This window comes from Agelaius tricolor, unplaced genomic scaffold (assembly GCF_023055355.1).
Source record: "Agelaius tricolor isolate 1412-34295 unplaced genomic scaffold, bAgeTri1.0.p SCAF_10, whole genome shotgun sequence".
Lineage (NCBI taxonomy): Eukaryota > Metazoa > Chordata > Aves > Passeriformes > Icteridae > Agelaius > Agelaius tricolor.
Genome location: NW_027269270.1, coordinates 29,193,046 through 29,220,927, shown reverse-complemented (window position 1 = coordinate 29,220,927; position 27,882 = coordinate 29,193,046). Strand labels below are relative to the sequence as shown.

The window sequence follows — 27,882 nt, the reverse complement described above, 5'->3', positions numbered from 1 at the left end:
TGCATTTTTAAGGCTGCTAACATTTCTGGGCATTTTCTTACAGCATCAGAGTGTTTGCTGGGTGAAGTTTATTAATGTAAATTGGATTTGACATAAACAAGAGTACAGCTAATTATTTCATGTAAATATACACACTGTGTAGCAGCAAACTCATAAAATCTGCACATCTTCCTGCTATTTTTTTTAAACTCTGGATGTCTGTTTTAGCTAAATAGCAAATTGTCTGTTTTAGCTAAATAGCAAATTCCTGTTGCCTTAAATAACACTGTCACCTTTTCCTTCATGGAATTGCTGGGCTATAAGCATTTGTATCTCTCTGACACCTCCTTAACTTACACATGGTCATCAATAACTTCCAGCAACCAGGAACTCTTACATGTACCATTATGCTAAGCTTCACTTTCTCTGTTCATTTTCTATTTCCCTGTACAGAGAGATTTTATACTCAGTGCGGACAAGAACTTTCCATAAGCTGCAGTAATTGGGAGAGCAGCCCCAAACCTCCCCAGGAGAGACAGCCAGGATGCTCTGACACAACCTGCTTGTCCGTATTCATTCCTCTTCCTGACCAAAAGGCAAATTTTTCCCATTTTCTGCTGAAATCTTTGGCTGATCCAATGGTCTTGTTGACTTTTTTGGTAGGCTAGAAGCTCAAAGGGTTCTTGGTGGTTTTTTTCCTCTGGGACAAGCACTGATGAGTACTCTGCACCATCACCTGCATCTGCTGCAGTTCCTGCTCTGTCACTCAGGGTCAAGCCCTACCCAGCCTCTAGAACCTTGGGATAGGAGGGTGTCCATGGAGATTTGGCCTTTATGGAGACAGTTTTGGCTCCACATCCAAATGAAGGACATCCTTGTGTTGATGCTGTAGGGATGTGCTGCTCAATGTCTCTGCTCATGGGTGTTAAAGCTCCACAGCTTAGAAGATGTAAATGCAAACTTTCCCACTATGATATCATCCTTTTCTATTTCAAGATTACTCTAGTAAATTTCAGGTAATGCTTTGTATTTGTTTTCACTGATTTATACTTTTGGGGGAAGAAAATCAGCCAAAAGCAGCATTGATTTGCCTTCTGCACAAAATGTCCAGTTTCCTCCTCTTCTACAGCTAAATGGAATGATTTGCTCAATATTTAGCAGAAATGACATAATTTACATAGCTTGCTATTTGCATAGGAAAAATATTCATTTGTCTGCAACTACCCAAACCAGCCAAGCACCTGGAAATCTGACTGGGGGTAGTGGTTCCTACCAAATCTGTTCCTCACCTTCCAGCTTATGGTTTACTGGTCCACTGAGCCAGGGAAGAGCTCTGGCAGAATACTGGTACATACATGAGACAGGAGATTTGCTCCTAGAAAATGTCTTACTGGAAAACAGAAGGGTTTATGAGCTGATGGAAAAAAGCATAAAACTGCAGCATTCTCTCTCCCCCCATTCTCTTCCCTGTGGGGAAAGAGCACCAACACCAGTGTGGTGAATCTGAACAGCATCCCTCTGAGAGCTATCCCTGCCCTCAGAGAGCACAGGGTGCAGAATCTGCCTATCAGCCAATGAGCTTGTGCTATTTCAGGTTTTATTAAACTCTGCTGTGTCTGTGGATGGTGCTGGGTAATAGGGTGCAAAGTGGAAGCCAAGCAGCAGCAGGAGGAAAACCCAGCTGATTGTTTATGAAAACAACTGGCTTCAGATGAATCGGTAAATCAGTTTTAATCACTGCAGCTGAGATGTAATATGAACTGTTCACTGAAGCTTAAGTGATTTTGAACAATTAAGAAATTTGCTCAATATATTTATTAAAATAATCATTACTGCTTTTTCCATAATGGTGTAATGTGCACAAGGGCTCTTGCCAGCCCCCTGCTCCATTGCAGAGGCTCTCAATGTACACTTTCATGCCAGTTGTTAATAAAACTGACAATTAAAATATTGACAATTAAATCAGCAATAATGGCAGTTTTAAAAGATATTATTTTCTCTAAGCCACACGGTTTAGCTTTCATTGTTATTTAGGACCAAAAGTAAGTAGTCTAGCCAGGTATTGAAAGGAGTGAAAAATGACTACTCCTAAAGGGTTTTATTTTTTTATACCTGATTTCTTTTTAGTGTGCAACAGAAAGCTCTCTCAATTCTCATTGCTATTGGATATGAAAAACACTGTCTAGAGAAGAATACATATATATATATATAAATATATATGTGTGTCCTCTTAGGCTGCTGGAAAAAAGTCTATTTTCTTTCAAGGGTTTATGCAGCAGGATGAAAACAAAAATAAATATTTTACAAAAGTTATAATATTCTCTGAAGTCACTCTCCCTAGATTTAAAGCTTTACCCTAGGGCATTCTTCCAAGATCCTTCAAAAATTACTCATGTCTCCACACTCAGTGTAACAGCTTAGATGTCCCCCTTGTTGCTCTGCTAACATCATTTCCTAATTGCAACAGTCTGCTGTTTAGCTGCAGACAGCTTTGTTGTTGTTTGATTTCTAATAACCTTTCCCTGTGAAAATGTGACTTCCTGAACTGCAGCAGATGATTGTGGGCTCTGCATGCAGCTCCCTGTCTCCAGGGCTGGATGGCTCCAGACTCTCAGAGGAACTTGTCTGGGCCCTTATCCCGTTGTTCATTTGGTTTCTCTCTGCTCCCCAGGGACCAACATTCTCCTCTGTGGAGCCCAGGAGCCAAATCCATGCTGAATCCTGCCTGCTTCCAAACAGAAATATTAGGGGAATCAAGAGGAAGTGTTGTGGAAGAGTGGGCTAGGGCTGTGTGCACAGAGTTTGTTCCAGCTGAGCCAGGAGTGCAATTCCATGTGCCAGGGGAAAATGGAAAGCTCTGGGCTGTGCAGGGCTGAATGTGATGCTTACCTCCCAGCCCTGCTTCAAAACTGACCTGCAGGAATATGAGTGCCAGCCTAGTCTCTGTCCCAGTTTCCCTGTTTCCTGCACAGCTCAGGCATCTCAGCTGTGCCTGAGGCCCTTTGCTGGGAGCTTGCTCAGGACAGGAGAGCGTTGGCAGGGGGACAGTGGCTGTGTCCCCATGTGCCTGGCTGAGGTGTGTGGGTTTGGGGGAGCTCAGCTGGGGTGTCCATGCTGCAGGAGGGGCCAGTGTCATAGCTGAGATGGTCACAATGCAAAGCAACACTCCATTTTCAGAAGACTTCAAACCTGTTTTTACTACAGCATGCATGCTTTTTATACATTCTTACAAAACTCATAAGTTTACACTTCATTCATTGGTCATGAGAGACAAGCAAAGTGCTTATAGACAGTTGCAGGTTTCTCTTATTTATCCTCCTTCCTTTCTTGGTTTCTCTGTCAATGACCTTGCTAGAAAATTCTTTCAGGGATAAGCATGGATCCTCTCATCAAACTTCTCTCTGGCTCACAGAAGTTGCTGTAAAACCTCTTCCACAGGCCAGTCCCACCCACGGCCCTGCTGCCCAGGGCAGCCCAGGCGAGCTCCTGAGTGGCCCTATTGAATTAAGTACGTAATCAAGTGATTTGCTGGTATCCTTAATCCTTTTCACATCTCACTAAGCTCATTAAACTCTCTTTGATACCAAGCTGTGCAAGTTCCTTAAGAGAGGCAGAGGCTGTGTACTATTCCTTTGGCTTGAATTTATCACCTCCAGCTTCCAGCCAGGGACTCCTGTGCTGGGAGCCTAAGGTTGCTTGAAGGGCTTGCTCTGTAACAATGGATGGGAAAATGTTCTGTGTGCAGGATAATTTTTGATACCCTGCCCAGCACAACAACAGGGATATGCCAGAACAAATACCCAAGGAACCAACCAAAATACCGAGCAGAGGATCCCGGGCCTCAGTGGAGGCACTTCATTTCCTTTCTCTTCTCCGTTTTTTCCTGACAGCCATCCAGCTAACAAAGAAAAGAAAGATAAAACCCTAAAAAAACTAGCAAAACAATTCAGCATTGCAAAGTGAGATAGTTAGTTCTGTCAAAAAAACCATATTTAGGTGTGTTTCTAGGCTTGTGCTTCAACTCAAATCAGCAATAATCTGGGTGAAGCAATTCTCAAATGCTCTCTAAATTAGATGAGCTGTGTGTGACATTTGCATGCCATCTCCTCCTGCATGCCAGAATACATGCAGCTGCTAGAAAGATTTTCTACTGCATTTAAACATATACAGAAGGTTTTGTCCTTAAAACAGTGCCATCACAGGAGGATAGAAGGAGCAGTTAATTTCTCATGACTACAAGGTAACTACATCAGAAGAAAAGGGACAGGTTTCACTCATTATTCTGAAAAGAATTTTAAATTTTTGTTTGTTTAAATCTTGAAGTTCTCAGTAATCCTGGAAGTTGTGAGGAATGGCTGGAGGTAGGAGGGGGACTCCAAGCAGAGCCAGCAGTGCAGGCTGCTGAGGTCTAGTCCAGGTGTGGACAGCAGCAAGGATGGCAATTCTACCACCAGCACAATTGCTATATAACAGTATCAAATGTACATAAATACTTTGATTTGGAGTCTCCAACTTCAGATTAAAAACGCTGTGTCATTTCAGAAATATTGGCTTGGCCTTACACAGCTTTATGCCCTCCTGCTCTGCAGTGTCCATTGTTCTAAGGTGAGCAGGAAGAATTGTGACCTCCTTTTGAAACCATGGGGCACCTGTGCTTTTACAGCCTTTCTCTCCCATTTGATTGGTCTGTCTCATTAGTATCTATTATGAGGACCATCATGTCTGCCTAAATGATTTTTATCCTTACATCAGAAAAGGAGGCTTCACATAATCTTTCACACTCCACAGTTTTCTGTGCTACTCAGAGCCTGCATGGCACAAGTATTCACAGGACAGAGCTCCAAGGAAGCCACAAAATACTTGTATTTCCCCTCTAGGTGTGATCTATTGGGCACTGTGAAGTGCTTTAATGAACTGTATACATTGTCTTGTTGAACATAAAGTCAGAGAATCATTTAGGTTGGAAAAGACCTTTAAGGTCATTGAGTCCAACCATAAACCAGTGTGATTACTTTGGGGTTTTTACTCACATTTTCTGCTGTCACTGAATGTGCCAAGCTATTCTAAATCACGAAGTTGCTCTAAATCTCAAGTGACTGTTTGCTATTTCCTTCACACTGACAAAATGATAACACTGGGTCCTGATCCAGGGATGGCAGAATTTGTCTTATTGGGACAGTTGATAAGAGAAGAGAGCAGAGACCTGGGCTTAGGGACAGAGGCCTTGTCTGGAGCAGATGGCTTGCTGCAGACACAGCTGGCACATGAATGTGCCAGGAGAAAGGAGGTGCTGCTAACCACCATCAAATCATGGCTGATTTTTTTACATCACTTTTGCACACTGACAAGATTACATACTCCCAGGTTGCTGGCTTTTAAAGAGAAACAGAATAATAATTCTGATCTGTCACAGGAAAACCTTAACATTAAGTCAGCAGTCATATAGGATAACCACAGGGTTTTCTTTTCCCCATTGTCCTTATTTCCAGAAAACAGTTTTAAGAAAATTGCTTCAGACTGAGGTTTTTATATTATCATGGTAGAATTTATGCAGAATAAAACTGCTGATCCCATCTTGCCTGTAGGGCAAAGTGCACTGATGAATAAATCAGGAATATTGTTTAATATTACATTAAAAAGATGTAAAGGTACTAATTTATGCCAGATTCATTGTAGTAAAAAATATAAACTAAAATAGGCAATTTGTTTTAAAGAACTTGGTACTGCAACTAATCATCATTATATATTTGTACAGTATATATTTGGTGAACTCTAATATATGTGTATTGCAGAATTTACTAGAATTAGCTTAGAAGAAGCTTCCTGTTTAATTGCCACTGAAGCTCATGACGTTTCTCAGGATTTCCATTATTTAATGTGTTCTGAAAGAAACAGCTATGTAATGCTTCTATTTACAGCAGTTAGAATGAAATTTAAACTTGGGGCAACCACAGAGTTTAATGGAAAGTTTTGCAATACCCAAAGCTTTTCAAGCCATGCAGTTTGAACAGGATATGGCTGAGATGCTTTTGCAGAGGCTCCTTGGGAGCTGAGTCCTACTCTTGCTTACTGTGGACAGAAACATGGAATCACTTGGAACAATTCCAGTCCTGAAAAATAAAAATGTACATTTATATATAAATTATGATCATTAAAATCAGCTAACACTTATCTTCACCTTGAGGAGACACAATGATGTACAGTCTCTGTCTCACATTCCTGGTCATGAAGATAAATGGCTCAGAAGAACCAACCACTTTGCAACAAAAATCCATATTTGTACACAAAAGAAATAACAACAGTAAAGAGACAACTTCTAACACAAACAGGAACCTCACAAAGTGGTTCTGTGATGAGTCCAAAGGTAAAACAGTGGAGCTATAAAAATGGAGCTTTTGTCTCCAGAAAGTGAAGATGGATTCTTTACTCCAATACTTGCAATTTCCTGCAGTATGAGGTTTAAGGCATATTTTTGCTTTGGTGAGATATTTCAGGACAGTTATATTATTACTGATAGACTTTCAGAATAATAGTAATGTGACTGTGTTGGTACTACTGTCATCCAAATATATTATATCATGTTATTCTGTGGGCTCATTCTGAAATATTTGATATAAATAACGCTGATGTTGCCTTCCTCCTGGAAATGAGGTGGTGTATTTCTATTACTGACAGATTTCTCTGCTGAGAGTAAACATCATCTCTTTGCATTGAATTAAAGAATAGGCTTCAATAGGGAAAAAATCCAAATTTTTCATCTGGTCAAGATTATTTATCAGAAGTTCTGTCTAGACACAAGTACAGGAGCTTTCATAGAGCTGATATTTCAAGTTATTGCCTCTGCAAAAGTTGGACTGGAAAATAATATAGGGGCTGAGTTATAGCTTCATTTTCAAATAGGGTACATGCTGTAGTATTTTTCATACTGTCCATAAAATAAATATTTGAGTCAAATATTCAGTTCACTTTGATTAATATCTAAAGTAAACAAAATGTGCACCAAAACCAATGACTGCACTGCTGGGCAGTTATTTTTCAGTCTGGATCCAGAAATTATTATTCTGGGCTTGGAATATGGATATGAATTTATATGTAGACTAATTTATTTGTGCTGCTTGTGTATCTTCAGTGCCTCTTGTCTTCCCCTCAAATAATCTCTGAAGTGTGCATTATGCTACTGCCCTGTTCATGTCATATAAATCCAGATGTGAATTTAATCTAGATTTTTACATCACTGTGATTTCTGTGTATGTGGGATAACTTTGGGAGCAAAATCAAAGAGCACTCCACAAACTGACTCTGACTGCTTTTTACTCAAAGTTTTACAAATCCTTAGAACATTGAAAAACTAATATTGTAATAATTTTTCCTTTAGGAATATATGGACTCCAACAAATACATAGAGCATTTAGTGACTCAGCTGGAAGAACAACGCTGGAATTTATGGAGGCAAGTACTGTGCCACACGCTTATTTATGTTGCTATTTTGGAAATGATACTGCAATCCATAGTTTCCATTTTTGAGTTCAAATGAATGATTGGCTATTCAGTTTCTCCATTTTTTAATTCTTTGCAGATTACCAAATCTTAGCTCATGAAGTAGCAGGGCAGCACACACGAGTGGAATCCTGCCTTTGTTAATCAGGGCAGCTGCACACATGCACAGGTTTATTCATGTTACAGTTTCTAGGCAGTGGATGCTAACTCTACTTCAGATTCTTTCAATTGGACTGAATTTCAGAAATTGTCTTATATTCTTGAATATAAATGTTTTCATTGAATGACACACAAAATCTAGCCTAAATACCACCATAGTAGCACGACCAATTGAGAGTTTGGAAATTAAAATAAACACAGGTTTACAATTTTGCTCTTGATAGTCTGGATTTTCTACATCTTCTCTGTTCATGCTGCCCAGACTTCACCCTGGTTTAGGCAAAGCAGGGATTGCCACATGCTGGTGGGTGTTTCTATGCTGCCTACTGCAAATTTGGTAAGTGCTTAAATACTATCTAACATAACATTTAATACAAAGGAAATGGAATAATAGCAGTGGTATAATTCCTTCAACATTCACAGCAATTAATGCAATGTTTAACTTTTTTTTCCTGAAGACATATGAACAGTGACAGTCTTTTAAAACACAATCAAATATAAATGTATCTTCAGGGAATAATTTAATGTTCATAGACTGAAACCTATTTCACCTTAGTTCTGATCAAGTGAGAAATAATGATCTGTCTGATTTTCCAGGTGAATGCCTCTCATGTACAAAAAAGGAGTAACTTTGCATATGCCAGTATTAGTTAGTCTGCACCTCACAAATTTCTTGACCTATACTACTATAAATTAGTATCACAGTGTTTCCAGCTTATGATATTGACTCTGACTTATTGGCAAACTCCTAAAGTTTGTGCTTAATTCCCCCTTTTCTTAAAAAGTAGCCAAATATAATTGGCACAAAAAGTTGGAGTTTTCATTTAACATTACAGAGTTCAGGAGACTAACTTTGTAAGAATGAAGGTGATAACATTATATGCAGATGACACTACTGTGATTAAATATAAATGAATAATAAAAAATTAAAATATTTTAAAGTCTTTGAAGAGTAGCAGGGGTAGTGTCTTTATTATAAACAGACATACAGTTGTGTTCTGAAAATTCAGTGGTTTCGAAAAACCAAAACCATTAATTTATTTTTAACATTATTTATTTTTATTATTATTTCTATGGTGTGTTGGCATAAAAAATTAAGACTGGTAATGAACACTACAAGAAAAACCCTTCTGGTTCAGCCAGTCTGCTTTCAACACTTTATTCCTCTCTTTTAAATCTCGGAGAAGTTTCATGGTGAGGATTATGCTAATAGCTGGCACTACACAGGGGCAGTGCTGGGCTGTCTACAGCCAGACAGATGTCCTAATAAATCAGCAGAGCCCTCTCCTCAGCCTTCATTATGCTCCTGATTTGTGACTGCATGCTCTGAGCCCAGTGGGTCAGTGGGCGCTGAACCTGACGTTGACCGATGACCCCGCGGCTCCAGGGTGAGCCCATCAACCTGACACACACAAATCCTGCCCATTTGGCTCCTGCAGCCTCGCTCACAGCCAGCACAGATTGATGGCCCAGGCTGAGGCACAGGAGACTAAACCCACTGCCATGGTGTGCATATCAATTTTACATTTCCTTTACATCTCCGCACGTACAATGGGACCCTAAAAGGCATGTGGGGGCCAAAATTTCCTTTCAGTTTAGGGGACAACTGTTTACACACGGCATTAGCATCTGCTGTGGAACATTTATTGCTGTAATTGCTGTCCCAGGAGGACTGGCAATGGTTAGGTCATGTTTTATGGCTTTCCACTAAAGCAGACCTCTAATCCAGCTTCAGATTCCTTCTTCTTAAAACTTGACTATACCACAGTAGTTTGTGATGATGCAGATTTTATTTAACACAGCTTTTCTTATACTGAACATTTTACACTAGTAATTTTCACATTACTGGTAGCATATTTGACTTGTCAAACCTATTTCTCAGGTTGGAGCTCAACACATTTACCCAGTGGGAGACAAATTTGGCCCCCATCAATGTAAATCACCAACATTTACCATTGGAGGTGATGCACAGTAATGGTTGTGCATCTCCATGTATCAGTTAAAAAAAAAAAAAGAAAATATTATATTGGATTTCTATGCCCTATCCTGTCTGAAAATAGCTTTAAACAGGACAGAATTGGGACAGGTGAGTGGAATCCCCTTGCAATATTGTTTTCTACTAGTCATTTAATGCTTTAGTTCAGCTAATGTATAATCTTTATGGCAGAATCACATGGACAATCAACATGAGAAGCAAAATTTTGCTCCTGCAGTCTTTGCTAATTGATTTGATGGTAGATCATAATTTTTAAGTCTTGACACATCGATCAGTGGCAGCAATTACTAATTCTCTTAACAGCAGAAAGAAGTCATAATTCAGCATAGGATGCTTGCCTGAATAAGCAAAGGTCAGATCCTGGTCTTGAGAACCTTTCCAGGGAATTTTATTTGTAGTGCTACTGGAACTGGGACCAACACTTCAGTCTGCCCTGGTGAAAGCCTGAGGACATGCTGCAGTTCAGACATGACTAATATGTAATAAGTTAATGAAGGTCAAACAGCACTTCCCCACCTTATTACAGAAATGTAAAACACAGAGGGGAGGGACCAGAACTGCACATGAGGATTGCATTGCATTTCTCCTATGCTGTATATTCAAACCAGAGTTTGTTAAATAGATCTGCTCTGCTTTCATCAGCAGCATTAGCATGCTTCTGTGCTCCTGGTTTTAATGGCTGTGTACTAAAGAGGTGCCAAGTATTAAACAGGTTGCCTTTGCTGTAATCATGAGCTTCCATTGGGAAGCCTTAATTGCGAGCAAGCAAAATAGCTCAGTGAGAATTCTTAATGGTGAGCACAGATTAAAATAACAACCGTGATTAGCTTAAAACTGCTTGACTAGAAAAAGACTAATCTTAGGGGAATAAATTGCATGGCACACAAAGGAAAAACCCTGTGTATGATATTACAGTAATGAAGGCTGAGAAAAAAATCAAGTGCTACCCCAACTAAATAAGGTCATGCTCTGCAAAAGCATCTTTTTCTTGCCAGGGCTTAGTAACTTGGCCTGAGGGGAATGAAGGTGTAAGTAGCCAGGTCTTGGGGCCAAACCCCCATTTTAACCCATTCTGCAAGTTCTCATAACAAACACTGCCTCTGGTCTATGATGCTAATGTGAGTTATAGGCTGTATTTGGAAAGAATTATCTTCCTAAATTCTTGCTGTAGTCTATGATTAGAGGTTGGTGTGGTGTGGTGAGGTGTGGTAAGAGCATGAGGCTTCCTTCTACTTTGCTTCTTGATCCACCTGTCTGGTCATACCACCTTGGCAACACACAAAGCCGGGAAAAAGGTGTTTAGTGCTATTAGCCACTAAAGCCTGCCTCTTGCCTCTTCATCAGTCTTTGGTTTTGCTGGGGTAGTGTTTACTTGCGTTTTTTTTCCCTACATCTCTACAGCACTGCTAGATTCATATGATAAACTTGTAAAACCCCTGCAAACATTGATTCCTTTTAGTTTCCTTAGCATTTGAATGAGGTAGCGTAGAAGTGAATTTGGCAATTAGGAGTCATTCAGTCACCAGGTACTAATTCAGGTTCTTCCAACTAACATTGTAACATACATATCTCTCTAAAGCTGAGGTTCTGATTTGTGACCTTATGTGTAAAAAAACCACACAAAAATGTAGATAAAAAGCATGTAAAGCTACAAAGTTATATTAAAGAGCTCACAGTACTGCTTCAGATGAGCATTTTAACAGAGGATTGGTGTTTAAATATTCCCATGAGGATACCAATTAAAAATGTATTTTATTTTTGGCCAAACGTGCTTTTCTGAGTATAAATGTGGATGGTTCAGTGAGCATTGCAGATGTGGTTACAGGCCACAAAAAACACTGTCACCCTGTTATCTGTGAATGAGAACCCCTTGCTTCCTCTGGCTCCCCAGTACCATGCCCATGTCACACCACAGCTATCAAAAGTACTTCAGGACCAGATTGGCTGAGAGCAATCTGAACAGTGAATATAGAGAAAAGCAAGGTTTTTACTGTTTGCCTTTTAGATTGTGTTTTTAATAGGGTCATAAAAAAGTAAGAGAGGATAGTTTAAAGATTACAAATGAACCTGATGGACTATGTAAATCCACCATAAATACTGAATATGTAAGCACAGGAAAAGGCTGAATAGCTGCTAGAACTCTTGTTGCAGTTGCAGTAGAAACAGTGCTTATTTGAGGATTGATCTCAATGTTCAATCAAGACTCATCACTGTCTTTCAAAAAAATATAAATGCTTCACAGAAGTTTATACCTGCTCAGATTTTTTATTAGTTCCACTAATTAGTCATATAAAATAATTGTCCTCATCTGATTAAAGTTGATAGCAATTTTATGTGCAGCTCTTTACCAGATCAATAAATAAATCTCTTTCAGCATTTTAACTCCAACAGGGCATATTTTGGAGATGTATTTACTAAGCTGACTTAAAATTAAACTCAACTTGATGGGCCCTGGTAATGAGAAAGATGATTGGCATTATATATTAATAAAAGTATTAATTTTAAAGAACAGGACTCTCAGCCTGTTTCCTCTAATTGGAAAAAACTCCCATTAACACTGCTCATCAGTGCTGCATGAGTCAGGAGTGAAGTGTCAACCCTCAGTATTGAAGTCATTACATAAAGGACTGAGAACCATCTGAACAGAAAATAATCTTGATACAAGCAAATATCTCTGTATCTATGCTAAACTACCCAGATTTCAGAACTGCATGCAAAAGATGAAAAAGTGGTCCATAAAAAGTAACTTCATATGGCCGTGTTTATGGAATTAAATAAATTAACCAATGCTAAATTATAAAATGTTAATAACATTCTGTAATTAATTAGGGATTGGAGTAGTTTTGCACAGATGTATACTTGTCATAATAGCGAGACTGCCAGAGCCATGAATTGATTTTGTTTCTCTTAAATTATAAACTAGAAGGCCTTGAGCAAAATATATTCTTTAGATATATTTGGTTGAATAAGGATCACAAATGTTCCCTACCAAGTTGAAAGGAAAAAAAACTCCAGCAGGGAAGTATGTGGAAGGTCTATTTGGCATATGGATGTTTGTTAAAAGCAAAATGCATGAACAGCCCAGACTAAATTAGCTCCTCATTTGTATGCTGGGAAATGAAATGTATAATCCCGGCATGGTTCTGCATTTGTTTAAGATTTTTCCTAAGAACAAACTCTTTTGTGTATGCAGATATACATATTACTGTAGTGGCTATTTAGGGTTAGGGGAAAAAGAAAAAACCTGCTGTGAAGTGGATTTGTCTGACACTAAGCGCGAGTGGCAGGGTTCTGTCTGTCCCCTGCAGTGCAGCCTGGCCCAGGTAGCAGCACTGGGCGCTGCACAACTGCTGCAGCACTGCATGGGGGAACAGCACTGACCCCAGCCCAGCCCTGCAGGGAAACCTCAGGGCAGCTGCTCCTGGAGCCAGCACCCGGAGGGGAAACCCAGATCACACCCACACAAGGATCCAAAGAAAGGAATACGCAGTTATTGGGTGCTGGTGCTCTGAGATGACCTTGTTCTTCTTCAGAAATCAAATGTTTCCAAAAGGAAACTGACCCCAGTCTCATTTTATTATTTGGAGCTGAATTTACTCTTCCACTAATGTCTGCACACAGCCATGGTTAGTCAAATTGAATCGTATTTCACTCTTCAGATAATCCCAATTATGTTATTGGCTTTATTCACAGAGCAAAGAATAATTTCAATGAGTAATAGTGGCATTTCCCTGAAGTCTTCTCTAAGACTGAACAACTTTACACAGATCCCTGGCTCCTATTTGGCAGAGGAAAACCTATAGATTTACATCAAGGCAACAACTGAGAGTTCAGGTCCTTATAAAACCGGGATGTCAAAATGTATTATAGAAATGAGTACTGCACAGTCACAGGCTATGAGATAGGGTTTTAGATGGCATGGTGGGTTTAAGAAAGAAAAGGAAAACTCATTAATTTTAAAGGAATGGTACCTTACTGATCTGTTTCACTGATGAACTCTACAAATAGGGCACTGCTGATGGCAGATGTAGAAAAGGTCAAGGAGAAATTGTATATGAAGTTATTCAAGTCAGGTTAGCACCTTTCCTTGTGAAAGAGAAGTTAAGTAATCAAGTTTCGCATTTCTATTTCATTCTTTAATGCTCAACCTTTTTTTTCCCCTAAATTATATTAAAACAAGAGCTTAAGTCCCCAATTGAGAACAGGGCCTCATTGTTCCACACTAAGTGTGACATGGTTTTCATCTCCTCAGCCCCAAGGATGCAACAAGAGATAATATAATTCCCTTTTAACAAAGAAAATTAATGGAGCTTGTACAAGAGATCCATGTGTAAGGCAGAGCTTTGCTGTGCTCAGTCACAGCACTGCACACTGTCAGCCTGTTCAGTCTGAAGGATGAAGTTCCCACATCACTTCTTGAATCTTTAAAAAACTCTGTGGCCTAAAACACACTTGGTGGCAGCCTTTTCCCATGCTGTGCAATGGGAGAGCATTTTCTTGTGTTCATACCACGATGAGGTGAGGAAGAAGTGACCTTTCTTTGGATGTCTCCAGCTCCTGTCCTTGGCCCTTGCCACTCCACAGCATAAACTACATTATGTCCCCTCTCAGGGGATGGGCAGTGGCAAGGGGAGCAGAAGAGAAGGGCTCTGACCTGTTCTCTTCAGGCAGTTCATTTTAAAGTACATGGATGTCCTGTGCTGATGAAACCAGTGGGTTTTTCCCATAGAGAAAACCATGGATGTAGACCCTGTGTCATGTGGCTGGGCCTGTTACAAGACAAATATGGCTTGAATTGAAAGCAGAACACCTGTGCTGCTGTGACACCACTTATTCCTGCTATTTAATCATGTGCTGATCCATCACTATCATCTTCCTGCTTTTTTCCATGACAGTCAGCACCTCTGACTGCAGCTCCAGGCCTTGTGTGACACTGGCACTTGAAGATCCAGTTTCCCTGAATTCTGTAGGACTTGGCTGATTTCCAGTTCCCATGTGGTGCAAAAGATTCAGGGTGCATTTTCATCAGTTCTGCCTGTTGTACAAAGTCCTTTTTTGTTAACAAATTATATTTTTCATTGCTTCATTTGTTAATAAAAGGGCATAATTGTGCCTATAGCAATCCAGATTCTGGGATATCACCCATTCACACTTTTTTTTTTTAATCAGGAGTACATTCCAACATATTCTGCTGTAGGGAAAATATCATGCATTTATAGCATGAACCTGTATAAACATTATTGTAATAGGTTCCACTGGGGACAAGGTTTCAAATATAAAGCAGCATTCATCACATATTAAAGACATGAACATAGTTCTTTCTTACTTAAATCTGTGTAGCTCACAATTTGCTAACTCTTGCTTATGTAGATACTCCCCGGAGATTTTCAAAATTTAATAAAAGCTTGCAAAATGCAGGGCTCTTAGTTTTATTACCACCTGATTAGCTAAGCAGAATTCAGAAAGTATAACTCAAACAAACAAAAAATAAAAACCCCAGACTGAGCTCCACCAAATGCTTTGCAGTAAGGAGATGCCAGCTTTTGCAGGTTGTTCAGTTTGCTGTCATTTATGTAGCACCTTTAAAGATGGCAGAGGGAGAAGCTGATCTGTTCCACACCCTGCCAGAATCAGTATGTGCTCCTACTGCCCTGTACTGAGGAAGTTTGATACTACCTTACAAATTCTTCCCAGTCCAGTTCTTGATGGTGCTGTAATAAATCCATTAGTGTTCTTTATTCAGTAGATTCTTAGTCCTCTGTCAGGCAAGCCAAAAGCCTCTGAAGCCCTTTTGAAAGTCATAAGTACGTATGTTGTGGCTCCTACTTCCTGTATTTTTATGATCTTCCACTCCTCCTGGTTGGGAGATCTTAAATGCCAAGGAAGTACCTATCTTCCTGAAGAGCCCTGGGAGAAACTGGCCTAAAAACACACCAGAGGCTGTAAACAGTATCAATTCCCCTAATAACAGCTGTAAATTTTTGAAAAAATGGCCAAATGCTGTATCCTTGCTGTGACAGTGAAGTCATGACTTCACTTCTGTTCTGCAATGTGGAAATGTGCAAGTGGCAGCACTTGACCCTTTATTCAGCCAATTCAAAAGACACTCAGAATTCCCATGAAGAATCTACATTCGAACTCCACTGAGCTCCAGAGAAAACTTTTATGGAATCCTTTTTGGTTTGAAAGTCCCCCTTAGCAGCAGGAGCTGATGCTAGCACACATCAGCACGAGGCAGCAGCCAGACTGCCTTCCTGGGAAATGCCAGCATGGTTACTGGGGACCACTTTGTTCTGCCACCTCTCCTCCAGTGACTGAGTTTTCCTGCCAGGACAGGGCACTCCCTGAGTGTCCCTGTCACTTCTGTTGCACAGCTTTTTGTGCAAGAGCCTGGCCTGGCAGTTTCCCCAGGCGTGCAGGCAGCGGTCCCCAGAGCTGAACTGAAGTCCTCAAAAGGGCAGAAGTGCCCCAGGTCTCGCTGAACAGTGCCCTGTGTCAGCCTCAAAGAGCAACTGTTTCCATTAATGATGTCAGCTCACATGATTTCTACCCTGCTCGTGTTCAACAGAGCTCCAGAACACCACTGGTGTAACCTTGTGGTAGAACATCTGAAAATCTGGTCCTACATCACCCATACACAGCCTCAGTCCTGTGCAAGCAAATGTAGAAATATTAATAGAAGGACAAGAAATGAGTGAAGTTTAATAACTGCATCTTGGGAGGTTTCTTTCCCCTCCCAGATTTTTGACCAATGAAGATTCTCTGTGAAGCAGACACTGTCTTAAAAGTTCCTTTGGTTGTTTTGGCATTATTGACTACTGTGCAAATGTGTCACCTCCAACCTGCCAATATTCCTGTTCTTTCCCAGGTCTCTCCCATTTGGAAGAGCTGCAGAATGCAGCAGTGAGCAGAGGTACATCACCTCCACATAAATGCACATTATGCCAGCTGAGAATCAGAAATCATTTTAGGAAGCATCTGTCCCTTCAATGGTAGCTTGGTGTCTCTGAGAAAATGAAAAAAATCCCCCAAATCATGCATTTGCCCATGCCAGTTATTAGGTTGGTTAATTTAAAACTATGGCTAGCAGCAGTGTATTGAGCTAATGCTATCATCTACTTCATTTCAGTTTTTTAAGTATGAGCACTGCAGTTTTTTGTATCTCTCAGAAGCAATGGTGAGCCAAGTCGTGAATTTTGTTTGAAGATTGGTGTATTATCTTGTAAATGCCTATGCTAGACAAAAATGTGCAAGCCTAGGGACAAGAAATAATGATTTGGAACATATACTTGTTGCTGTGTATGAAACTGAGATACTACTAATCTTGAAGAGACATAGAAGAACAGTATCTCAGCAGTCAGATAGAGTGCAGCTCCATATGCATAAAAAACACTTTCAAGTTGTAATTATAGCTTTAAGTTGTAGATAAATATTGGTTCTTTTCAATTCTAAATCACTTCCAGTTACAGAGGAAGAGACCAAGTCTGTCACTCTTGATTTCAGTGAATGTAAGTTTAGGCCTGAAAATAATTAACAAATGGCAATATTTTTATTTTTTTTTAATCCCTCTAGCTGCTGTTCGGTGAAACTATTCCATGTTTTCACTAGGAATTCAGGAAAGGAGAATCATGGAAAGATGAGGTCTTCAAATAGAAACTTTGTATGCAATAATTTGCAGACTTCATAGAAAGACTTGACCCTGAGTAGGATAATATTTTAAGATTAGCAGTACCACCCTTAGGAAGGGACCATGATGATGCCAGTGATTTTACTACATCTGGAGTACCAATTGCAGTTCTTGTTCCCCACTTCAGAAAAGGTGCAAAAAAACTGGGTAAGTTCAGGGGAGGACAGAAAAGGGTAATCATAAGCAGGAGTTGGTTTCCATTCATGGAACAGCTGGGACTGTTCAGTCTGAAACAGCAGGAACACAGGCAGGGGAATGACAGATAAAATGTGAGTAGCATGGAGAGGAGCTGCTCGTCCACTGCTTCTTTCAGTGCAAGAAACACAGGCTGTGGGATGAAAACAGGCAGCACATTGAAAAACAAATGAAAGGAAGACTTTTCATCTAAACAAGCATCAGAGCATCTGTGACATGGTACCATGGATTTTAAGTGTCTGTGGGCTCAGTTAGGGGCTGGACAGCCACGAAAGGGAGCTAGTGAGATGTACTGAACACACACAGGGCAAGCTTGGGTCAGGAGATCCCTGAGCTCCCAGGGGGCTAGAGAGAGGTGAAGTGCTGGATCTTCCCCTGGGTATTGGGCTTTGCCAGTGAAATGACACTGAATTACACAAACTTTCTGGACAGATCCAGTGCAGTCACTCACGTTAGCCAGGTCTCAAAAACCACACTGCATTTGCAGTCTCAATCACTAATTAGAAAGGAGCAACAGGCATTATCGGGTGATTACATTTTATTGTTTTTTTTTTTTTTATATTTAAACAGAAAATTAACATATCTTCTACTCAGTAGGCAAATTGGCTCTTACAAGAGTTGCTCAAGGTGTTTTTCTACACTACAAAGCAGTTAAAACACATCAGCAGACAGGATCATGGTTTAAATGATGAAAACATGTTTGAATGGAGAATAACAATCTTTTTGGAGACCCCAAATTCTACTGGATTTGGAGAGGACCTCTTGTGTGCCATGATGCTTAGTTCCTGTCCCATGCTACTTTGCAGCTTTCTGTCACAGAGTTTTGCAGTATTTAAGAACATCACTTTATCATCTACTGTGATTCACAGTGTTTCACCTCATTACAGTTAATTAAACCCAAGATCTTTGACTAGCCCAGGACCCTAGATCAGCCCTCAGAGAATGGATCAATTGTGTCTTATTAGAAGAGATTAAGGTGTATCCTGGAAGGGACAAACTTACAGGTTTGACAGATTCAAGTAATTTTGGAGGTTCTCATTTCACATTGGAAAAAGGAATTGCCAACTTGGAAGAAAACCTGCATTAAGAGATCTGGCTGTGGATTTACTCAAGACACCATAGCAACACATTTAGCTGAAAAGACTGTTTTCTGTACCACCACAGGAAGATATTTCTTCTCAAACTTACTGCACTGTCTTCAGCCACAGCTAATTTATTAAGTAAAATCTGAGCATAATGCAATGATTTGTTCTTCTGAGATCCTCTGCTAAGAAACCTCCAAATTCAAAATCCAGAAAAACTCCTGCCACCTTCATTTTTGAAGTTCTGCTTCTCCACTACTTGTCTTTGATTCTGAGATAGAGCTCTACCTTTTCCTTCTTGTCTCAGCACCATAGATGAGGATTTACTTTGCACCCTGGTTCTTGCAGTCTCTTCACTCCAGTGTACCCACTGCCTCTCATTTGCATTAGGTCAGTTTTTCTCACCCTATTTCCATGATCTGTCACTTTCTCTCTTTAAACTGGGAAATCCTGCCTGAACTCTTGCTCACTGTTCACTTAGGTTCTCTCACATTTGCCATATCTTAGGTTCTCTTACACACACCATGTATCGACAAATAACTGGCTCAGGTACCACTTAGATTTTCTTCTAACCAGGAAAAAATTTTGACTTGCTATTTTTGGATTAACAGATGCCAAAGATTTCAGCGATTTTTTTTGGAACTGCATTTTCCTATACCACGAGGTTTAAAAGCGTGCGGTGCACGCCTGTGAGTCTCCATCCATCAGAACTCTTTCACCTGTGTGTCACACACCGGGCCCTCAGCAGCCCTATGGGCACAGCCGCTGCCCCTTGGCGCATCCAGCTCACCCCTCTCTGCTAACTTTCGAGGATAGCTGGGACGGCATCAGCTCCAGCCGAGCATTGCACCCGGGGCTGTGCGGAGGAAGAGCTTTCCCCAGGATGTTCCATCCCGCGGGCAGCGCAGAGGCAGCGCTGCCCGGCCGCGGTGCGGCCAAGCGGAGGCTGCGCGGCTCCCGGACACCCCGGGCGCCCCGGGCAGCCCCCGCCCGCCGCCCCCAGCCCGGGGGCACCCGGGGGCCGCCGCAGACAATGGCCCGGCCTCCCCCACCCCCCCGCCGCGCCGAGCCCCTGCTGCCGCCGCAGATTTGCCGGAGCCATTCAGTTGCGACCGATTGCGATCGCGGCAGATGGGCTGGATCTGACAGCCCCGCTCCTCCGCGGGGCCGGGGGCGGAGGGGCCCGGCCGCCGCGCTCCCCGCCCCGCCGAAAGTGCCACCCCGGGCAGCCGCCCGCCCGCCCGCCCTCCCCAGGCACATGTTACGCGTCCCGCGGCTGCGGCGGCAGCGGCAGGAGAAGCCGCCGCGGCGGAACAAAGCGGAGCGGGCGAGCGGCGGCGGCGGGGCGGCCGGCCCGGGGGGCGGCAGGCGCTCTGCCCAGGCGGGGGGCGGCGGCGGGGGGCTCCCCGGCCCGCCGGGACGCGCGGCCCCCGCCCGCCGCAGGATGCGCCACCGCGCCCCAGGTAAGGAGCGGCCGCTCCCGCGCCCCCATCCATCCATCCATCCATCCATCCATCCATCCATCCATCCATCCATCCATCCATCCATCCATCCAGTCTTCTATCCCTTCCTTCCTCTCTCCCTCCCTCCCTCACCTGCCCGCCGCGCCTCCTGCCCGCCCCGCCGCCGCCGTCTCCTCCCCTTCCCCGGCGCCCCGCACCCGCCCCGGCGGCGCCCGCCGCTCCCCCGCCCGGGCCCGCGGCGCTGCGCGGAGCCGGGCGCGGCCCGCGGGCGGGGGGAGGCACCTGCAGCCGCCGCATCCCGCCGCCGGCCCGGCCTCCTCCCCGCCCCGCCGGCCGTGCCGCAGCCAGCGCCGGCGGGAGGCCGGGTCCCGGAGCGCCGGGACGGGACCGGGCCGGCCGGAGCCCGCACCGCCCCCTGCGCGCCCGGCCCCGCCGCGGGGCTCAGCCCCTCCTCGGCACGGGGGAGAAGGGCAACGCTCTTTTCTTGCCTTTTCCTCCCTGATCGGCATTCGAGCCCTGTTGCTTCAGAGGCAGGAGATTTTGCTCGCGTTCTCTGCCTCGCGAAGGAGCATCCTAATGAGTTTTATTTCTGTTTTAATTTTATTCCTGATTGTTTAAGGCTTGACCTCTTCACATTGCACTGATAGCTGGATGCAGACTGTCCCCATGGAAGAAGTCTATTAGGTAGAAAAGAAAATGAAGTGAAACTCGTTTCTGAGATGAGTTGAAATACACAAAGCTGTAGGGTGTGAGGTAAACACAGAGTGTTGAGTGACCCACTGCTGGCCATGAGGCTTTTAGCTGTTGATTCTTCTTTTTAGCTGTGGTAGGATGTTAGCTCCACTATCCATCTGCCGAGATGGGGTTACCCAGGGAATGACAGAAATAAGGTGGAATAAGTGTGAGTGGGCCTTGCAGCAGGAAAAATGCAGAGCCACATAAATACCATATTGTTGCAAACTTTATTTTGCATGTTATCAACTTTTTTTCTCCATGTAACCATAGAGTCCCATTTTTGTCAGTGTCCACTGCCCATCCCTTAAAACCAGATATTTCAGATAAACCCCCTGTTTATCATTAGGAAGCTAGCAAAGTTTTAACAAGGGAAGTATCCTGAAGTAGAGGAGTGATTTACATCGGAGGGGCTGGCTGTATACATTACTGGATTGCAGATAAGCTATGTAAGTAAACAGAAGCACAGTGCTCTGTTATTGTGCATGACTATGGAGATATCATGGGACTCTTTTGCTAGTTAATAGCATAAGGCTTCGTGGGAACTGTTTGATCTGCAGGACTTTTGCTTGGCAGTAGTTTACTTAAGGTTATTACACTCTGTTTGGAGACTTGTATTTGTTAGCCATTATTGCATTCTTAGCTCCAGGCTTCCCAGAGTTGCAGGTTAGTAGGTCAATAAAAATTGCACTGAAATGCTGGAATGGGCAGTCTAGAGTTTTAAATGTGGTTGGGGAATAACTAGCCAGTAATCAGAATGCTGAGGATTTTTTTGGTACATTTTTATGCTGGTCATTGGTGGTGAACCAAAAATACTTTTTTTTTTTTTTTTTTTTTTGCCATGAATACCACAAATGCTTTTCCATTCCTTGTAAAGAGAGGAAACAAATCATATAAGCTAAATACAGAATTCCCTTTCAGCATAAAGCAATGAGTGCCCTTGGTTGAATTTACCAGGACTTGGTTCCTTTTGCTAGTGAACAGTGGGATTAATGCCACTGGCATTACATGGGGCTTGCCTGTAGCAAGAATAAAAATGTCATCAGGTTTCTGCTGCTATGGATTTACATGTTTCTTTTAGAACCTGTAATTTGCTGTGCCGTGGAGGGAAGCAGTATGGAAAAGTACATTTGTGTTGCAAATGCTCCAATAAAATTTGGAGCCATCCAGGTTACAGAGCTCGTTGTGACCTGCTGGGTTCTGGGTGTGCAGAATGAGACTGAGCGGGGCTGGGCTGCCCTCTCTGAAGCCCTGCCTGTTCCCAGAGCATCTGCAGCCTGTGCTGTGATCCCCATTCCCACCAATCCTTGGGCCTGGAGGTTGCCTGTGTCAGTGGAGCGGTCCCACTCGTGTCACAGCACACAATTTGCAGAGTTAAAGTGAGCCATGTGGTGTGTCCCCCCACCTCACTGGTGTGCTCATCAGGGAGGATGGATTGGATGGTCAGGGCAGAGCTCTGATGGAAAAAAAAATAATAAAATGTTCACAGTGATTTCAGCATCTCCCACGTACTTTCCCCTTTCAACATCATGGGCAGGAAGATTATATACTTTGGCTCAGAAATACTGTACGTTATTGTATACATTTGTATTGTATACATACATATTGTATATATTGTACTTTTTGGCTTTTTCAGTCTGGTCTCTTTTCTAGAGTATTTCCTAGGACATTTATTCTCATCTGCATTTTTGCAGTTTATTGCATGTAGCATGCTCTTACTGACAGTTTTTTCTTGTTGATGTTTAAATGGATGCTTTGTAGCACTTCATGTCACACTCTTTCTTTAGCAAAAAACTTCCCTTTCTGTAATAATTAATAATGGTTAACTCTTCTATGCCATGTAGAGTTGATTACAACTGTTGTAGAGTGTTATTGCTACACCACTGCTTGTCTCCACCAGATAAATCCCTACACAGATAAGCCCAGCAGCAGCAGCAGCCAGGTGTTGTGCATAAATCCACTTCTTACACTAATTAATTTTCCTTTTAAGACCCTGATTTTGCCACCAGTTAGACACCTGCTTAACCTTGGAGTTACAGCACTGAAATAGATAGGCTACTCTGCATGCAAAGCTAAGTGTGTGTGCTCCTGTTCACTTGCACCTTGCAAAGAGGTGCTGTACAAAAAAACCCCAACAACCCAATCCACTTTGCTTTGCTCCGGTTCTTAGGAAGTGCAATTCAATAGCTGCTGTTGGATTTAGCTAAAACAAAATCCCATCAAGTGATGGAACTGACCTGGGACTGCTATTTAAGACACAAGCATGGTGTTTCTGCTCTTGGCTGATGTTTCCATGGATGTTCAAACCCTCTTTTTCCAACTGAAACTGCACCATGGTGAAATTGAGGCTATCGAAGCAGTGATACAGAATTTCCACTGCTCAGAAAGGAGAGAATGAAAGGGCAATTTTAAAAATATTTGTGTAAAAACATCAACCAGAAGGTTGATGGTAGGATTTGTGTTTATGCTTTCATTCTGAAGAAGATCTGAAGGGATTATTACAGCAGCAAAATTCTGTTTCTTGGTTCTAACTATTTGATATTTAGATGCCATATAATGGAAACTCCTAGGAATTATGAAAGAATTGATAGTGTTAGAACATTAGGTGATGGTTACAGTCTCAAGCTGATGTAAATGGAATTTTAAAGAATATACATAATAGTTTTGATATATTCAAATGATTTAAACCTTAAAAGAAAGTTATGCAGCAAGACTTATGTCAGAAACCCTCAAATTGTCTGTTTCTTTGAGAATTTATTTTTTCTTCTATACTTATCATTTGAAATGAAAATAGGAAGCTGCTTTTTTTTATTTTTTTGCAGAGACAATCTTGAAAGTACAGAAGTTAATGGCTCATAAAGGAGAATCAAGTACTTCTGCATCTTGCTGTGGTGTGTGCACTGACAGTTTGCATCTGAAACATAAATTATTCCTCAGAATAATCAGAATGAAAGTAAGATCATGAAGGAAAAACCAATATGTGGGAAAAAAAAGTTTGATATATTACAGAAGCAAAGTTCTCAACACTGCTGTGTGCTGTGAAAGAACAAAAATAAGCGTTCTTCTTTTCCCTGTCTCTCTTTATAGGATTTCTCTTAAATCCATGTGGTTCCACGTGCCTGAGCCAAACATATACCAGTTGCCATCCATGTACATCTTTTTTCCACCTTCTAATAACTTCCCTTGCTTTGTGTATAAACCCCTCTAAAAAGGCTCTTGGCTCCTGATGGCCTGTGTTGTTCTAAATGGACAATGCAGCTGCTCTCTCATTATGTCCACTTGAATCCTCTCAGTTCTCCTCTGTGCCAAGGTTTTACCCATGCTCTTGATCTGAGCCACTACAGGAAGCTAAAATCCTTATCCCATTGTATAGTTGATGATGATAAAGTAATTTGTGCCTGAGTATACCACATACTTATTCTGAGTGGGTTTTTTTATTCTGAAGATGAGCTATATGCTTTAAGCATTTCAAATTATAATTTCAGGTTTCACTGCCATAAAGAGTAATTTCTGTGGCAAAAGACATCGATCTTTACAGAACTTTTCTTCCATTTCTTTCCCTTTTTCTCCCCTTCTTGGAATTGGCTGCCTGTGTACCTCTTCTGCATGCCCACTGTGTATGTGTGCATTCCAGTGGATGTTCCCAGTCTCAGGCCCAGGGGCCAGCTGGCATTTGTAAAATGATGAGCTCAGTGACTTCCTGCACCCTGAAGGGCAGCAGTGTCCTGACTGAGAACACACCTGTGTGACATGTGGTCAGAGGGGAATGTAGGCCAAACCCAGTGCAATAAATGCATCTTTCTGTTGAGTTTGGGACAGGACCAGAGCTACCAGTGGAGCCACAGTAACCATGTGTTGTGTCCTGGCCTTCTTGGCATCTGCAATAAAGTGATTCCTGGTGGCTACTGAACATGAGATTGAATTGCAGTCATTCCTGGTGGTGTTAATGGGAATCTGACGTGCCAACCTTCAAGCATATAAAAATATTTTTTCATGTAAATAGCACATGTGGTAGTAGAGAAGACTGCTGGGAATGCCTCTGGTATCTAAGCTCTAGATGGGTGTTTGTAGTTCATAACACAGGGACAATTTGCTCTAAGTTTTGCTGCAGGGCTCTCTCTCAGGCAACACTGGCTTTACTCCTACTGCTAGAGCTTGTATCCTGGAGATGAGTAAGTTACCAATTTTCAATCTTACCTAATGAAAATGAGCAATTATAGTGGCATTGTATATGGCTATGATTTGATTTTTTAATTTTTTTTAATGCTCACTCTTGTTAATTAACTTTATTTACATTTGCTATGGCATTGTAGTAGAGCCCAGACAAGGAGCATTGGTATTACCAACTGACATGGCACAAATGAGAAAAAACTTGATTATTTGCTGTGATCCCTGGTGGGTCCAGGACCACACCTCCAGTTCATCTCCCAGCTGGCCCAAGAGGTTGCACCAGCTGCTTGTCCTGGGCATGCAGCAAGGAGTCAGCTGCTGGAGACCTTGCTGCATCTGTGTTATATCTGGGGTGCTGAGGGTGCTGTCCTGGAGCACAGCTGCAGGGGGAAATCAAGGCATGCTATCATGAATGGTGGGCCCAAAACCTTAAGTGTCAACACACATCAAGTTTTTACTGAGAAAATGCCCCTCTTTACATTAAATTGGTACTGCAAATGCACCTAATGTCTTAAAATATGATCACAAAGAATGTCTGTCTCCCAAACTTGACATTGTATGTGTGAAACACAGCTCAGCACATGATGAGAGAGTTAGACTGCAGGGTACAAAGAAAAATGAGGAATTGTTAGTCAGAGAGCAAGAATAGATTTGTTTTGATGTCAGGGTTCTATTTGTTCTCAAAGCCTGACATTCTCACTAGGCTGGGTATCTGAAGAGCTGCTTCAAAACTGCTGAGCCTCTGTGGCTGGCACTGTGTCTTACAGGTCCAAATGTGACTGGTGGGTAACAGGAGACTACAAATGCTGATGTCTCCTGGTAACCTTGGGCTGCCTCTGCCCAAACTCCATATCTGAAACCCAGGAAGTCCCAGCACATCCCAAGATTTCCTCTTCTGGACTCTGTAAAGCAACTCCTGGTTTGAGAGGAGGAGGAGGCTTCACAGCTCCCTGGTGAGGAGTTAGGAGTTGGTTCCTGACATTACAACTCACAGAGGGTCAAACACCACTTCTGGTATTTTGATAGGAAAGACATGGAGGAAGGATGAGGATGAGTGGCAGTGTAGTTGTTCAGTGTTCAGAGAATGAAGTAAAGTCTAGGATGGTTGTTTTTTTTTTTAAGCCAGGAAAGACTGTAATAGACCTGTATGGCAAGGAACTGGAACCAGGGACAGCAGAACTCTAAGGGAGAGTAAGGAGACCAGGTGAGAGGAGGGACTGAGATATCAACATGATCTTGGCAGGTGAGGAGGAGGTAAATTACCTTCTTGAATTTTGATTTGCTTCCTCTTGGAAGAAAATGGGAAGTTGTGTTCAGGAAGAGAACTGCAGGTTTGCGCGCATTAATCAAAGGCAGAAAATACTTAACTGCAAAGGGATATTCTATTATGTTTGAAAAGCTGAGTTAGGAAAGTGGCAGAACTAAAGGAATAAAAAAAAATCAGTGGAACAACCTGTTCAGTCTCGAGATTCACGATACAGGTGTTGCAAGTTGTCACAGAAGGTGTGGAGAAAGATATTAAGATCTGAAACAGCATGCATTTCAGTGAGGGGTGAAACCAAACCATAAAACTGTAGGAGAGTAAGTGTGGCATTAACAGGTGTTAGAAATCTTTTATTTTACTGTGACTTGTTTTCTAGGGTAGAGCTACTTGTGTCAAAGACAGAATCAGATTTTTCATAACTACTTAAATATTTTTTTGTTAAAAGCCAATGCTCTTAACTTATTGGTGTACTGTGCACTGTTAAAGCAAATGGTGGCAGTGGTCCTGATGTATTTATTTCCTAGAGTAATGAAAACATGCTTCATTATTTATTGTGCATTTTTTTGTCTGATTCTGGGTTTTCTGCAAGGATGGAGGTTGGATAGTTTGGGATGTATCACTATGTGAGTTTATCTCTCCCTTGTCATGTAAAGGCTTTTCTAAGAGAGATATTTTTAGCAATAGTTAGATAAATATTATTAGAGTCTGGATTAATCTCCTTAACATCGTCACTCGGCAGCGCGTAGCTGTGATAGTCTTAAGGACAGTAGGCAAGACAAGGTTTTCAGTCATGGGTGTCTCTGATGGGATTAACACAGGAAAAGATTCAGGCTTTTGGCACACAAACCCTATTGTCCCTCCTTTCAGTTCTGTTAATCTCCTCTTTTCTGGTGGCAGCATGGACCACGTATTTTTGACTCAGATCCAAGTTAGCTGAACCATAACTTGGTTTGTTTAGTAGTAGCTGGATCAAACCAAGTGTGAGGCATGTAATAAATAGTTCTGGTCTGTTTTGCTGCAATTTTCTGCTGATATAACCAAGTAAAGGTAACAGGTGAATTAATGAGAGCTGTTGTTAGATCTAAAATATAACCCACAGTTCCAGCCAGGCATGGATTTATCGATGGCACTGGGGGATCTAGGCATGGCATGATCCTCCTCCCTCCAGTTACCCCAATCAATATGTCAGATGCAGAGCTCCTACATGACAGGATGAAATCACAGCCCTACAGCTGGGTTTCTCTTCCCATTTAAAGCAGTAGTGAATTTCCCTCTGGCTGCAGAAAACTTGCCCCTTTTTGTTGTCGGGTTATTGTTTTTGTTTTACAGTGCTATTACAAATTATCCCATCGGTGAGGTCTGGAGAGGATGTGTGAACGCTCCTTTTCTAAATGTTGAGGCACTTAGTCAATCAGTGAAATAGTTTGGATTAAGACTGCTTTGAAGGTCTTAATTTATTTCTTTGACTGCCTAATAGGTAGTGTAAGTAAATACATATTTCTGAGATGCTGCATCTGCTGCTTTATAGAGAAAGCTGCTCAACACTGCTAATTTATTAAAAATAAGGAACAGGCATGTATTGTTTTGCATCTGCAAAAAAACCACAGCTTAGACATCTTCTTTTCTCTATAAGAGAAAAGAAACTTTGACCTGTAGAA

At 41.9% G+C, this 27,882-nt stretch overlaps 1 protein-coding gene across 7 annotated transcripts in view; it reads left to right on the top strand.

Moving 5' to 3' along the window:
• Nucleotides 1–27,882, top strand: part of NCKAP5 (NCK associated protein 5) — a 390,172-nt gene that overhangs the window by 135,792 nt on the left and 226,498 nt on the right. For all 7 annotated transcript variants that reach the window (XR_011680422.1, XM_071435389.1, XM_071435391.1 and 4 more), the window contains exon 3: nt 7,355–7,428. Coding sequence is in view for 6 of the 7 variants with exons in the window: in XM_071435389.1 (XP_071291490.1) it covers nt 7,355–7,428 (74 nt within the window). In the remaining variant the exon portion in view is untranslated. The remainder of the gene's footprint in view (nt 1–7,354; nt 7,429–27,882) is intronic.